The sequence below is a fragment of the Argopecten irradians genome, chromosome 1 (genome assembly GCF_041381155.1).
Source record: "Argopecten irradians isolate NY chromosome 1, Ai_NY, whole genome shotgun sequence".
In the NCBI taxonomy this organism is placed as follows: Eukaryota; Metazoa; Mollusca; class Bivalvia; order Pectinida; family Pectinidae; genus Argopecten; species Argopecten irradians.
The window spans coordinates 13722366-13738656 of record NC_091134.1 but is presented as its reverse complement, the minus strand read 5'-3'; the positions used below and the strand labels follow the sequence as shown (position 1 = coordinate 13738656).

General features: G+C 35.6%; 1 protein-coding gene across 2 annotated transcripts in view; it reads left to right on the top strand.

Moving 5' to 3' along the window:
• Positions 1 to 5128: 5128 nt before the first annotated feature.
• LOC138318421 (uncharacterized) overlaps positions 5129 to 16291 on the top strand; it is a 72525-nt gene continuing 61362 nt past the window's right edge. The window contains exon 1 of one of the 2 annotated variants that reach the window (XM_069260760.1): positions 5129 to 5297. In XM_069260760.1, the coding sequence (XP_069116861.1) occupies positions 5158 to 5297 (140 nt within the window). In that variant the 5' untranslated portion in view covers positions 5129 to 5157. The remainder of the gene's footprint in view (positions 5298 to 16291) is intronic. The other variant, XM_069260768.1, reaches the window with a different exon arrangement.

Sequence of the window (16291 nt, the reverse complement as noted above, 5' to 3'; positions counted from 1 at the left end):
TTGTAATAGTAGAATGTGCTGTTCTGTGTATATAATGATGCATCGATTGTGTACTGTTGGCATTGCTTTTAAGAGTAGATAAATCATATCCCTGTTTGTTGACAGTTAGATTTGTTGTATGAAAGAAGTTTGTTTCTTGAATGTGATTTTTTTTTATGTTACAGTTGTTTAAGGATGGATTTTATCAAATAAAGTTAGATGATCAAATGGTATTTCTCTTTTGTAACAAAAAATCATAAAAAAATATTTTGGTTCTCTTGATGATCTTGAAGGTAAGGCTCCTGTAGAGAAATAAATAAAGTAGAAAGCTAGATTCAGTGGTAGATTTGTTGCATGTTGGACTATTTTGTGACCTCTAAGTATGCTTTACAGGGCAACCAGCTGGCTAAGCCAACCTACATTACTACTGAAAGCAAACTTAGTTTTTAGCATGCAATTTAATTTCACATAAAATAAATGCTGCAAAGATGTGAAAGTTATTTGGTCTGAACTGAAAATGTGAAGTTAAATCACCAGTTTGTTTGCAGTATTGTTTTGAGGCGAAGTTGAAACTTAAGACTGTTAAGTGATCTGTAAGTCTGAACTTGTCGAGGGCCATGATAGCCGAGTGGTTACTATGCTCTAACCTCCTCAGGGTAATGAGTCAGAAAACCTTGTGGGCTAGTTGCCAAGTACCAACCCTAGGTCAGTGGTTTTTCTCTGAGAACTCTGGCTTTCTCCACTTCCTAAAACTGGTACATCCTAAATTGACCTAAACTCAGGTAACATAAAATCCACATGCATACAGCTAGATCTTTCCATAATCAAATTCCTGATCAAATGTTCTGAAGTAGCTGCCTGAATATGTTGTCTGTAGTACATATAACAAACAAGACAGATAGCAGTTTCAGTATTGAATTGTATTGGCAAATTCATTACAATAATATACATGCAGCAGTTATTATACAAATATTGACAGAACATCACACAATTCCTCATAGTCTCGGGCAGACTAACAAGTGTTATTGAGGACAGGTCTGAGAGATGTAGAAAATACATCACAGAAAGGTCTTTATATAACTAGTACATTCAGTAAGTGTAGTTTATATATCCAGCAGTCTCAGCTGGAACATGATGTCATCGTATTTCAAGAAGATGTAGGTCATGTATAAAGACTTGAACAAGCTATAACAGAATATTGGTATCCTAAATTTGTGAAACTGTTGACCATGTGACTGAAGAACATTTCATTCAAAACATTGTAAACTTACTTATTTTGATGCAATCAAACTGCAATTATAGCAAACATGATATTTTAGCACAAAAAGTCTAGTGCCAAAAGAGACAATTACTCCCAAAATGTGTATGTTTGGAGTACTATGAACAATACTAGTTAATTAAATGAAATCCAATTAGCACTATCACATTGAATTTGCTTGAAGACAATTAGCACAACCAATATATTAGTACAAAAAGCACTCGTACAGGATAGAAAACTTACTCCAGTGAAGCATCAGGAAAATAAATCGCTATAAAAATGCGAAATAAAGTTTATGAAAAAGGAAGAAAGTTGGTTGACAGTAGCTATATAAGTTAGACATCATTCTGGAATAGTCTTCTGTACCAATACAGGGTTACATGAACACAAGTAACAAGATCATAGTAAGAGCAGAAGATGCAGACCCGATTTAGATTTTGGAAATGTGTGCCTGATAATAAATTCACTGACCATCAATATTCAATATTATTGCGACAAAGACCGACTGAAAATGTCTACACACACCAAAACGAGATAAGGACTGTAGTGCCTGGTAATTAAAATGACCTTTTAATGCCAATATCATGTAAATTAAGCGGACAAAAAAGGCTTCATACACCTAAAATGAGACATATCACCACTGCAAGTAATATTACTTACATATGTTTGGACGAAAATGATATTTATAATGAAAGTGATTGTGCCGACTGAGGTATCAACATTTCTTTCTTTCCATTCTTCCTTTATTCCTAAACTCTTCTTCTCTCGCACACTAACTCCCCACACATACATGTTGAGTTTTCAGTTCAATATCACATAAATTAAGAGCACATTACTTGGTACATGAATGCCCTGTTCTTCTACACAATCAACATAACACACACAAAACTATAAATCGTACACCAGCCTATCAACATAACACACACACAAAACTATCAATCGTACACCAGCCTATCAACATAACACACACAAAACTATCAATCGTACACCAGCCTATCAACATAACACACACAAAACTATCAACCGTACACCAGCCTATCAACATAACACACACAAAACTATCAATCGTACACCAGCCTATCAACATAACACACACAAAACTATCAACCGTACACCAGCCTGTGTTCCTATCAACTTTCACATTAATTTGATTTAAGGTCATAACAGGAGGTAAAAGATGGAGAGACAAGTAGAACGGAGAGGAGACAGAAGGATTGAGTATATAAAGGAAACATAATGCTGATGATGTCATAATATGGCGGAATGTGACAACATAGGTTACACAGCAAGCACAGGGACGTCTATATAACTAGACATAAATACCATACAGTGACATCCTCAATACTCCAGGGGTTCCAATCACTTATGATCTACACAGTACTCTGGACTATCTCATAGTAAAACTGGAGGCAACAGAACAGGTAATTTAGTCCTTTGATGCACATCAAAAGAGAGCCGTATAATGGTACAATGTGGTTGACTGAGTGGGTTTGAAGTTGGACGTCGCTCTCGCTGTAGAAAGAAATTTTTTGATGGCCTGTGATCGGTTCAGATTTTTTCGTCTGAGCTGCCTTCAGTTTTACTATGAGATAGCCCAGGGGTGTAGAGATTGTAAGTGATCAGCCCCTAGAGTATCGAGGATGGTAAAGAGGGTAAAAAACCAATAACTATCATACACCAATATTAATATCAGTATTACAGATCATCATTATAGTGAACACTTGCATACTTATGTGGTATTACGTATCTTTTAGCAAGACAAAGGACCATTAACAGATAATAGTATCATGATGAATAGTGGAAGCCACAGTGCTTTATAACAATCAATTTCAAAACAAATATGTGCAATTACACCGAAGTTGCAATTACAAATAAAATGTGAAATCTATGTTCTAGTAAATTAGACAAACATTAAAAGGCAGCATTTTGTTGACTGGCCCGTCAGAAATTCTTCTATATAAAGGTCTACATGTGCATGATAATTAATGCATAAATTCATTTCATGTGCCCAATAAATGTCCAAATATATTGAACTCGCTACATAATACATTTAATACATGTTAACATAAACATCGGTTAATTTACCCCCATGAATACAATTTCTATACACATAACATAGTATTGGTGATTTGTTTCATTAACATTGTGAGAGTAACGAACAATGATTAATGATCACCGCTGAAGTGCATGCACAGTAAGTAAACCTCACTTTGAAAACAAGGGGGAAAAGGATGATTTGTGGGATAACAGTAGGGTTACATCTGAAAAATATTATTCAAAACCTTAGACAAATTAACAAACTTTTGGGTTTACATCATGAAATTGGGTTATATTGAAGTTTGGATTAATAAGCCAAGTGTATTTGAATTGCCTACCGTAGCATGATAATTTCAAGGGTTACAAACATGTGATTCCCACACTACAGCTGTACACACAGTATATATGTATAACTGTACACATACTTAAAGCCTAACAAACATTATATGTGGTTTTGTATGAAATGGGGAACACCGGTCATATAATTAGGCGAATGGGGCGACATTTCTGTGACACAACGAAGCAAGACTGTCTAACTCAAGGTATTGAAGTTACACACATAGTCGTAAACATTCTCTTCTGGTAGGACAGGGATACTACAACACTGATCAAAATGATGAGATTGAAACACAAACTTCTATAGGCAGTGCTTTTATACCAGAACACCCTTCTCATCATCCATAGAATTAAAACACCGCACATTACATAAAATTTCAACATTAGTATAATGTACTAAACACATTTAAAAGTCAAGGTGTCCACAGTTTTCTTATTTAGTAATCTAATGAGCAGGAAACAAGATGGAATACTACAGGTAAATGACAATGAGTAAGTCTACTTTTTATACCAAACTAAGTTACTGTATTCAACCAAATAAGCGCCAAGGGAGCTTAAAAATAGAGAAAGGAAATTAGGGACCAAGTTTAGACAAACCTTTCACAAAATTATTGCATAAAGTAAACCATGAACCAATTTTCAAAAGACGTCAAATAGGAGCCTACACAGATTTCTTAGTCCCAGTCTGTATGTAAGTCGAGGCAAGTGAAATTGTAGTCCGCTAAACCTGCCTATATTATTAGGCCTTTTTATTTTTTATTATTTTTTTTTTTTTGCCTAATATATAGACTATATATTAGGCAAAAAAAAAAAAAAAATTAAAAAAAGCCTAATAATATAGGCAGGTTTAGCGGACTAGTGAAATTGATGCCACAGAAAGGGGAAGGGGACTTATTGGGTCAAATACGGTAGTTTTAATACTTAAAAGTGCTGTAGTAGAACTAGACATCAGGTGAGTATGTGTTTAGAGCCTCAGTCAGACATCTTTCTGTATGTTGTACAGGGCCCGAAGAATACAGTCACAGCCCACAAGAGACCTACATCACTACCGACATACACAAGTGTTATGCTGCTCAGTCTGGCTCCCACCAGATTTTCATCCTCTACGCCGACACTATTCCTACATATGCCATGAGGTAATGGTCCTAATTTATATTCTACAGGGTAATCCACACTGACTATAAGTGTCCGTATAACAGTCTATCGATGTATTGAGATTAGCGAGTATACATCCCACATAAATCTCAGATGGTCACTGATTATAATAATATCAGGTTTTTGTTCTCTATTGCTGCGTCCTTTAGTTCACTTCCTTTGATGTTGCGAGAATGTGTTTGTAACCTACCGTACAGTTTTCACGTGCTGAAAAACACGACCGATCTTTCGCACATGCGCACTCTCTACTGATCAGTCGAATGGAGGCTGCCTTGAATGACTTCGCTAATGATAGGACGTTAAGCAAGGTAATCAAAGGAATTCAATCACGACGAATTCAAACCTGGCGAGTCTGCCGTGTTCACGCGAAGGCCTGCGTTATTTTGTGGAAGATGTCCGCTATTTCTAACGATGATAGCTGGTTCTACGTGCGATGGAAACGATTTTACACCACTATCTGTGTTAATTGTGTGTTCATTTTGTTTATTCCCTGGATTATTAAGTGTTTTGGATGCAGTTTCTGTAGTAACAGGTAGGTGAATACCTCGATACCGAAACCAAAACTTTCGCTACTGTCGCTGTCATATGTTTTAAATGACATGTTACCATCATCATCATTAGAATTAATTGGCCCTATCACTCCTAACTCTTCCCCGTGACAATTTACGAGAACGTTAGACCCACTGATAATGCTAACTGCCATCCGGGATTTAGGTTTTGGGATACCCATAATCCTGTTTCGGAAACTGCTCAGAAAACTAGCCACTGTGGACAAAAAAAATGTTTTGTTGAAGGAGAACAAGACATACATTCTCAATTACTAATACAATTTATTACATGTAGCATTAATATTTACAACGGTTACGAACGAGACAACGATACACAGCTCGCTGAAAAGGATACAACGCCTACCTAACAATTAAACCGAACAATAATCATTCCCCATATACATGCATATAGTATACCATGCAGTGGCATGTAGTCTTTATCCAACGTTCTGCCCCATACACTCAACACCTGACTATAAACTAATCACAACGAAGAATACCTAACAAGACTACGTCACGTGACGACATACCTACGTAAAATTCGTCCGGAATATTGCAAGAATTTTATTAATGAACAACATTACGTATAACTTAACGCCAGAGACAGATGATACTGACGGCTTCTGGATAATCTTCCGACATGGATTTATTCGTCCTTGCTTCCGATGACCAGTTAGCTGGCCGGACACAGGTAAATCTGTCTATCACAGCGGGAGGCTGAAGAGTGTAGTCTGCGGATGAGGGTTGCACACATTTATCTTAAAATAAAAGTCATCTTCATTTCACAATGTGTATGAAACTTATATTTAGAAACCGATTTTATTTTAAGTTCTTATTGTAAACATCAATCCTTGTAAACATGAATTCTTGGAAGTATATTGGTATAGCTATAAAGCGGTCGTAAGCTACATTAGAGACGATACACTATACATACACAAGACCGTTCTATTAGTTATCGACCTCAAACTATTTTCTTTAGACCTGGCTTAATTTAAGACAGGTGCACGATGAAATAGACTATACTAGCTAGTGATGGCAAGTTTAGATAAGGTCGTCGTAATTCGGCCGTCGAATAAATTTAAGACATAGATAATAAGTGATATTTTTTTTTTTAGAAAATGGTGTCAAAATTCAAACTAGTAGAGAAACTTTAAAACACAAAATAAGGACATGTCAGTGAACTCCTTTGAACCTTCAATATTTGACCCAAGGCCGTCTCTATGATATTTGACTGATGTCACCAACATTAGTCCCCGGTCGCTGAAAATTTGGCCACCACTATAAAATTAGACTGAGGTCATCAAAATTCGACCCGGTCGTTAAAATTAGATAATTGCTGTAATATTAGACTGGGCCATCACAATTTGACCCAGTCGCTAAAAATTAGACTCGTCACTGAAACTTAGACCACCACTATAAAATTAGGCTTGGGTCATCAAAATTAGACCCGCACTGAAAATTAGATCACCGCTGCAATATTCGACTCGGTCACCAAATTAGACACGAAGTCTTAAATAAGACGGTCTCTATATAGACTGATGTCATCAAAAAATAGGGGGTTTGGGAATTAGTACACGAACTATGGCATGTATTTCTAGACAATTTTGTTCAGAATTATTAGATCAATTTTCCATAAATATAAGACCAAATCGAAGAAGAAAAATAGTACTTTGTATTGTGTTTTAAGTGTATATGCTCACACAAACACTGCGTAATTTGTGAGGTACATATATGGTATCTATACGATACGTAATTGGTAAATATAGTTATGTTTCAATCAACAATCAATACTATGAAAATATTCCATTTTATACGGAATGCTCTAAGCAGCACCCATACAAAAGGACGGAAAGATTCATTTTTAAAATAATAACTTATAAAATGGAGAAGCGCATTCAAAAAAGTAAAAAGTTTTTAATTCACGATTTCTTCTTTATTTCCCGATCTTTCCTAAATATCATACACCAAAATTGAGATTGGATTATTCCCTTTCCAATGCTGTCTTCCAATTTTTGCTGACATTTCTGTATCGATAGTTATCAACTTACCTGTATTTTACTCACTATATGGCTCTACTCTCCACACATGCATCCTCGATGTGAAGTTTTATACAGGTACATAAAACTCAACGCGGAACAGGAGGACAGGGGTGTTAGCGACTAGCGTTGTAATTAACAAACCATTCCGCATGGTGTTTTATGGTTTCTTTAATATATTACGATACGTATAGGGTTTGAATTTGAGTTATGTTTACAAATCAAAATCATTAGTATTGACAAGTATCTTCCATTTTACACGGATATGCTTTTAAGCAGGCGCCCTTACAATAAGGGACGGAAATGATTCATTTTTAAAAAATAATAACTTATTAAAATTGAGAAAGCGCAATGTTAAAGTATAATTTAGAGGTTTTTTAATTCTCGATTTCTTCTGTATTTACCCGACCGATCCTATTTGTCATACCACCAATATGGAGATTGGAGCTTTTCACCTCTCTCACAAATGCTTGTCTTCCAAGTTTTGCTGACTTTTCTGCATAGATAGTTACAGTACCTGAACCGTTTAACGTTCCCAGCCTAACGCAAAACGTAACTCAAAAAATCCGTCCGTTAGCTAACGCTTACGATTGCTAACGATAACGATCAACGATTAACGCAATAAACGATTTACGCAAAACGTTAAACGATCGGCAAGCATAGACCAGAAATACCATTGTTATAATCACGTAAATGGCTTGACGATCAATAAATTACGGATCTTGACGTTCTGAAATACAAACGAAAGTATAAAAAACGGGAGTATGTTTAGGATTAAAATTTCTGTATTACCATATAAACATTTGCCTATGAAAACTATATGGACACGATGAGGTCATAGACGACAGAACTCACAATACGTCAGTTTCCACTTTTACAGGTAAAATATGTACGTTTACAAAATGAGATTTACATGGTGCAAACTGGTAGTGTATTAAGAAAAGGAATAGGTATTATTTCTAAAGTGTTCTCATTCACCCGAATATTTTTAAGTATTTAAAACATTATTAAAAACTTTCTTCTTTATGATTAATAAATCAATGAAGTATTAAATAAGACTGAAACTGTTCTCGAGATTGATGTTTCAATTTTACCACGTTACATGTGTAAACGGGTTTACAAAATTACTTGTACCAACCGTGTAGGTATTAAAGAGAGAATTGTGATTATTGCCATAGGGTTCATAATTTACTCCGATTTTTTTTAAGAAATAACAAACAAATTGTTACAATACAACACTTTATTGATAATATTATCATCACAAATGTCATAATTTTAGTGAAGCGATCAGGCGCTATACCGGGGTACTTTAAATAGTATCATGGTGTCGAAAATGACGAATAAACGATTTTCACACAAACACATTTAAAATGCATTATTAGTACATCAAATTTCCATCTATATGCTTGATTTCTATTATCGATTATTTCATAAATCAACAATTGTAAAAAGTAACATTTTATAGTGTTTCCCGCATCAATCACAAGTTTACGTTTGTTTTATTTTTCAGATTGTCAAAAGGCTCTTCCGCTTACCATGGAAAACGTATTCTCGGAATATTTTTCATAAAGGATTATACATTGTAATTACTAGGGTGTGCATTTATAATTATAGATATACAGTATATGTGTACATAAAATGTTCAATTGCTTACAATTGACTAGGCATCGATTTTTAGGATCGCAACAATGTACAGTTTACAAATGTAGCGTACTACATTGTACATACATGTACGCCACAGTACTGCTACTGTAATAAAGATTAAACATTTTGAAACTCGTGTTTCCGCCATTTGCAGTTCTTCTCATTATATAGTTCATGCATATAGTCAAGATATAAAGAATGAAAATTATTTCCCCTTCCAGTTATCTATATTCAAATTAAGTCAATTATGCAAAATCATTGATGAGACAACATAACGATGAAGATAGTGATGGCAGATGTACACTGAAGAACTTACTGTAAAATTGCATTGCGACCAATTTTTTACGTTTATTTGTAACCGGGTGTAAGAAACAAAGTTTATTTGATCAGATATCACATCAAGCAACTCTGCCTATTTACAGTTACAAATCAAATAATTATTCATACATTGTTATAAGTGTGATAAGCTAATTCATGTCCAACTGTTAATATATAAGAAAGCATATTGTAAACATCAAAACTTTGAAATACGAGTCAGTACGTGAGAATGTTACTGTCACATTGTACGGGGCACAGGTAAGTTGGGTATAGAGTTTAATCTCCCTCCCAAGAAGGTGATTAATTACAGGTGAACTCCGCCCGTGGCCAGCGACAGAGGGTCGAACACATGGTAAAACCTGTCGTGGACCTTTATACAATTTTTCAATTCAATTTCAAAATTGTTTTTTTAATAGTGTCAAACATCATTACAACCTTCTTGTAAAAAACATTTCATAAAAGTATTACTTCATCAAATGTAAAACACATGTCCAGCCCAATTGATGGCTTACTTAGAAAACAAATGTCAATGCGGTGGCATCCACCGCATCTGAATTTGAATTGTGTTAGTGGCCGTCGTAACGTAGCGGGGATTACGGGGAAATTTGAAACTACGTTGGTGTTTGTTCTTTGTTGATATAATAATTTCCATTGACTACACCATTCCGACAGTTTGTCGAGTCTTCTTTTTGAATTTACAAGTTTCCATTCGGAGCTTTAATGGCTATGTCGTCTGCATACAGAAAGTATTTGAAACTATCGAGTCGAACAACAACAAACTATAGCGAATTTATGTCCTTTGCCAAGTCATTGATGAAGATAGAGAAAAGTGTCGGAGAGGCTTTACTGCATTGTTTTAAGTCCAATTTTTAAAACTCCGAATGTTGTTTCTGTAAGACTTCCTGTTAACATTCACCCTGCTAACCATTATTTACATAATGGGATTGGTTTTGCTCGTAGAAATAGAAATAGGTTCCGTCTATTCCAAGATGTTTTAGTTTTAACCATAACAGATCTCTATTAACACTATCGAAAGCCTTTTTCATATCCACGAAACAGGACGAATGCTGATTGTTTCCGTATTTTACGATTGTTGAGTATGTTATAAAGGGCATATTGGTGATCAAGACAGCTGCGATGTTTCCTAAAAAAACCGTTTTGCTCGTCGACAAGGATATTGTTCACTTCCAGCCAGTCATATAACCGCTGATTTAGTATATCCGCGTATATCTTACATGGAATAGATAGGAGCGAAATTCCTCTGTAACTGAGTGGGTCCATTGGATCTTTCCCGGCTTTTAATATAGGAGTTATAATACTCTCACCCCATATGTCCGGAACTAAACCTGACCGGAACGCATTACATATTATCCTGTGAAGTATGTCGATACAGGCTGGATTTCTTAGTACAGCGCTTTGAATATCGTCCATACCTGCAGCCTTGTTGGTCAGCCAATCATAAAAAAAATGTTTTCCACTGAGTGTCACCGATCAGTGTGGGACATAAAAACAGCTTTATTATTTTCTAGGGTTAGGGTTAGGATTAGGTTAACCCTTAACCATTCATACAAAAGGGCAGTGAAAAAAAATACAGAACACACAGTATATTTTAAACAACAAGTTAAACAATTATCAAGGCCGCTTTCCTCAGAGTTTTTAATAAAGAGGCCTAAATCCTGTAGAAATTGTAGATCATTAGAAGACAAAGTCGTTCCAAATTTTAAAAGAATTTTTCTCGCTGTAAAGTTAACGGTTCGCTTAAAATGAAGTTGGTTTCATTCTCAATGTCGTTACAAAATATGCCAGAAGACGGGGAATCTTTTTAGTGACAGAAGTTATTTACCGTTACAGGTTCTGCTAAATAAATATTGCAAGTTTTGCTGGATTAATATTCATAAAATTGCCCACCAATGAACAAGCGTGTCCAAGTTATCGGTCACTTGTGTTAGAGAAAAACAAAAGCTTTAAAAACATTGGAAATTTCTGATTGAAAACGTATCTTACGATCACATTAAAATATGAAAAAGATTATCAATTATTTATATTTCATATCGTATTCTATAATAAACTGTTCTATATTTTCGATATGACTCAACGTTTCACCGCCTGCCGACGGAACACATATCTCAGGTAATCTTTGCCAGCGTAACACTGACACCGTGACACTCAGGGACTGTGCTACCGCGATCCGCGGAGGACCGCCCGCTTTGAAGATCCGCGATGAAACGATCGCCGCGGATCATGGTGACATGGCGGATCACCGTGATCACGATGGGTCGCGGAGACGCCGCTTTGAAGATTCTCGGTGACGATTCATGGTGACATGTCACCGCGATTGTCCCCCTTGAGAGATAAGCCGACGCGGAGACAGCGAGACATTTCGATAATTTTAATGGACCGATCTGTATTATAAAAACAGTAGGTTAAGTTGTTTTAAAACGATACAGCGATATACAGCATGTTAGTCCGAATGATTCTGACTATCTATCCGCTTTTCCGCCCACGTCAGTATATAAAAAAGCGGATAGATAGTCAGAATCATTCGGACTAACAGCATGTTTTTTTTTGCGTATCGATATTCGATACTCGGTTTATCGATATATTGATCCAGCCCTAGGACTCACTGGACAAGATCATAGATTTCTACCAACCCCTATCGACAATGCTACCGGTCCTGGTGAGTCCGTCTGATGTGTCCTATGTGCCAGATAAGCCATGGTTAGAGCTAAGTTATCTGAGTTTAACAGAGAGCGTTACTTGACTAACCGAACTATTCTATATCATGCCAAAAAACAATATAAAGTCTATGAGAGAAAGATGAGACGCACCTATAATAGTATGGAAGGCAATATGCTAGATGTTTTGAAACGTAATAACCCTGTGGAATTTTATCGTAATTTTTCAAGACGTAAGACCTCGAAGAATGGAAATGTATCATTAATAGATTTTTTCAATTATTTCAAAGATCTGGCGGGTGAAGCAGATACTAGTAACTTGTCAAAATAGGGAAGATTGTGAGTGTGTATATCCAGAGTTAGATGTAGATTTTGAAGTGTGGGGGCAAGATGTTTCGCCCCAAGTTGAAAAAAATTCACCTCCTTTTCCTTAAAGACATACTTAATGTTAGAAAAACAGTCAATACATCTATGGTGTTTTTCGAAACGGGTAGATATTCATTGTATGTTCAACGTAAGACAGCTGTTACAGTATTGCCAACTCACCCGATTTCCTCGGGTTGACCCGTTTTTTAGACATTTTAGAATGCGTAACCCGATTGACCCGTCGGGTCATCAAATAACCCGATTTTCAGCTCTTGTACCAAAGTGTTAGGAAGCTCACAAAAAATACGTCAGATAAAGCCATGAGTGCAATTTTAATTACACCTCAGGGCTTAAGACTCATATCAGGCCCCTGTATAATGCTGGTAGCTATGTTTGTGTTTACAGGTGGGAAATTGTAGCAATTAAACTATTCTAGTCATGCATCACGATGTCCATGATCGTTTTTTAGCCAGAGCCAGCTAGCAAAATCAGACATGGCCAATTAATACTGTTCAAAATCAGAAATAATCTATTGGAAAACTCTTCAAAAGTACAAACAATTATTTCAGACAAAAGATTTACTCATATGAATAAAACATAGTCAACGTGAACGGTATTCGGTTGTAGTAGGCAGGCAAGCCAATCATAATGGCCGCCATTTTGTTTAGTCAAAGATAATAGTGAAACCGGACATGTGTAGAAACAAAAAAAATCAGGATATTTAGTATTTTAATAAATGTGTTAAAAATCATCCTAAAATGTGGTTCCTCACATGACCCTTGTTTTGACCCTTTCACCCCGTTTTTTCAAGGGTGATCACCCGATTTGACCTCATCAGAGGTTGGCAATACTGTGTTATGAAATATTGGTTAAAACTATTGAAAACAAACAATTGCATTCTGAAATCTTGTTATGATGCACTAGTCGAATTGAATAGCAGAAAACCTAATTGTAAAACGAATTGGGTCTATCAAATTAAGCACAAACTTTGTAGTTTGGGATTTGGATATGTTTGGAAAAATCAATGTGTTTTAAATGAAAATCATTTTTTGCAAATTTTTTTCAAGAATTATATAGTGCGTTTGATGTATCTCCTAAATGTTATTTGTATAAACATGTTGTTGATAATTTTTGTACACAGTTCTATTTAATTAAGCCTGTAAATCATAAATTCAAGAAGTTTTTAAGCCAATTCCGTATGCAATGTCATAGTCTTAATATCGAATCCGGGCGTTATAATAATATTCCTAGAAATCAAAGGACTTGTTCCATTATGTGATAAAAATGACATCGAAGATGAAGTACATTTTGTTCTTCTCTGTCCGGCATATTCTGAATTAAGAGAAAAATACATTAACAGATATTTTTTATCATAGACCAAGCGTGCATAAGTTCATAGAATTATTCTCTAGTAAAGATGTTAAAATTTTGAATATGTTGGGTAACTTTTTGTTTCGTGCAACAGAGAAAAGAAAAACTCTGCTCACAATTAATTAAATGATAAAATTGCTTTTTATTTGCCGTCAGCATCAACGTAGGTTCTGTTGTGATCACGTCTTTTATAAATATGTAGCTTATTAGTATATATTGTAATACTGAAATATTGTCCTCCGCCATATTATATACTTGTATACATTGTATGTCATATTATAATGATCATAATTGTACTGTTCCCTATATGCTTGTTATGCATTTGGATGGAATAAAAAACTTAAAAAACTTATGTGTAACAGTTGTTTTAATCCCTATTGAGATTCCTCCTCTAGACTCTTTTATATTCGGACGTTTGATAGACGTCTCTCGTCCGACGAGAGACGTCTATCAAACGTCCGAATACAAAAGAGTCTAGAGGAGGAATCTCAATAGTGATAACAGTTGTTTATGACTTAGAACTGAAGCGAAGCAAAACGCTAAAAAAAAAAAAGAAGGTTTCTATGCAGAGATTGCAGAGATATTGATCGATCTTTATCTGAATATCTTCCGTTTTCATTCCGCAATTCAGTATGTACTGTCATTCCGCATTCCGTATTTTATTACATTCATTCCGTCATTCAGTGTAAAGGCGAAATCTGTTTACAGTTTATGGATATATTTATAGGGGAAATAGAGGTAAATCCTTTAAATTGCTACTTGTCATAGGGTTCTACATGGATAGTAATCAAATTTGGCAAGAAACATCCTTGGGGAAGGGGAACAGCGTTTGTATAAATCTTGGCTCTGACCCCCCCCCCCCCCCAGGGGCAGGAGGGGCGGGACCGAATAGGGGAAATAGAGGTTGTCATATCAAATTTGTGTCCCCCATCAAATTTTTGCCCATCAAAAAAGTATCCCCCCTTATAAAAAAAGTACCCCCCAATGACATCAATAGTGATTGTTATAATTTTTAGTTGGCAGTTAATTAAATGGTCATAAAGATATACCAGGAGTCCCTTTACAGGTGCCAGGTAACTAATTACACCTGGTCAGGTATTACCTAACTACCTAATAAGTGGTGGGACGGACAGGTACAGGTGTGGCTATATATAGGCACTGTCAGATAGTCACCTGTACACAGTGGTATTACCAAATGTTACCTGTACAGGTACATCTTCCCAATGATTTTATTGTGCTTGCAAATTGATACAATTTATTTATGTTTTCTAAACATATGTTTAATTGATTTTGGATCACGGAAACCCCCCCCCAAAAAACTTGTCATATATATTTCAGATAACATATTTTTACTAATTTGATGAATACAATGTAAATCATTTTATGAGTGAATAAGTGTAAAATGGTATGTCAATTGTAATTCAACTTTTATATTAGGATATACACTATAGATATGCAGGTTTTACATGGACATAGATACTTTTTCGATGGCCATCAAATATGTATCACCCTCCTAGATATATTAGACTAATCTCCCCCTAGATACTTTTTCGATGGCCATCAAATATGTATCCCCCCTTGATATTAGACTATAATCTCCCCCTAGATACTTTTTCTAAGGCCTTCAAATATGTATCCCCCCTAGATATTACACTAATCTCCCCCTAGATACTTTTTCGATGGCTATCAAATATGTATCCCCCCCCCTTGAATTTTGACTAATCTCCCCCCTAGATACTTTTTCTATGGCCATCAAAAATGTATCACCCCCTTGATATTAGACTGATCTTCCGATAGATACTTTTTCGATGGCTATCAAATATGTATCCCCCTAGATATTAGACTATAATCTCCCCCTAGATACTTTTTCGATGGCCATCAAATATGTATCCCACCTTGATATTAGACTATATACTCTCCCCCTAGATACTTTTTTGATGGGCATCAAATATGTATCCCCCTTAGATATTAGACTAATCTTCCCCTAGATACTTTTTCGATGGCCATCAAATATGTATCCCCCCCTAGATATTAGACTAATTCCCCCCTAGATACTTTTTCGATGGCCATCAAAAATGTATCCCCCCCTAGATATTAGACTATAATCTTCCCCTAGATACTTTTTCTATGGCCATCATAAATGTATCCCCCCTTAATATTAGACTAACCTTCCCCTAGATACTTTTTCTATGGCCATCAAAAATGTATCCCCCCTAGATATTAGACTAATCTTCCCCTAGATACTTTTTCTATGGCCATCAAATATATATCCCCCCTTGATATTAGACTAATCTCCCCCTAGATCCTAGATACTTTTTCGATTAATTATATATTGCCATCAAATATATATCCCCCCTATATATTAGGGTAATCTCCCCCTAGATACTTTTTCCATGGCCATTAAATATACTCTAATCTCCACTAGATAATTTTTCTGTGCATGCATAGACATGAGATGTTTACGTATCCCCCCTAGATAACACACTTAAAAATCCCCTTTGTTTGTAAAATTCCAGTAAAAACATACTGATGATTGAATTATTGATGTTTATATATATATATATATAT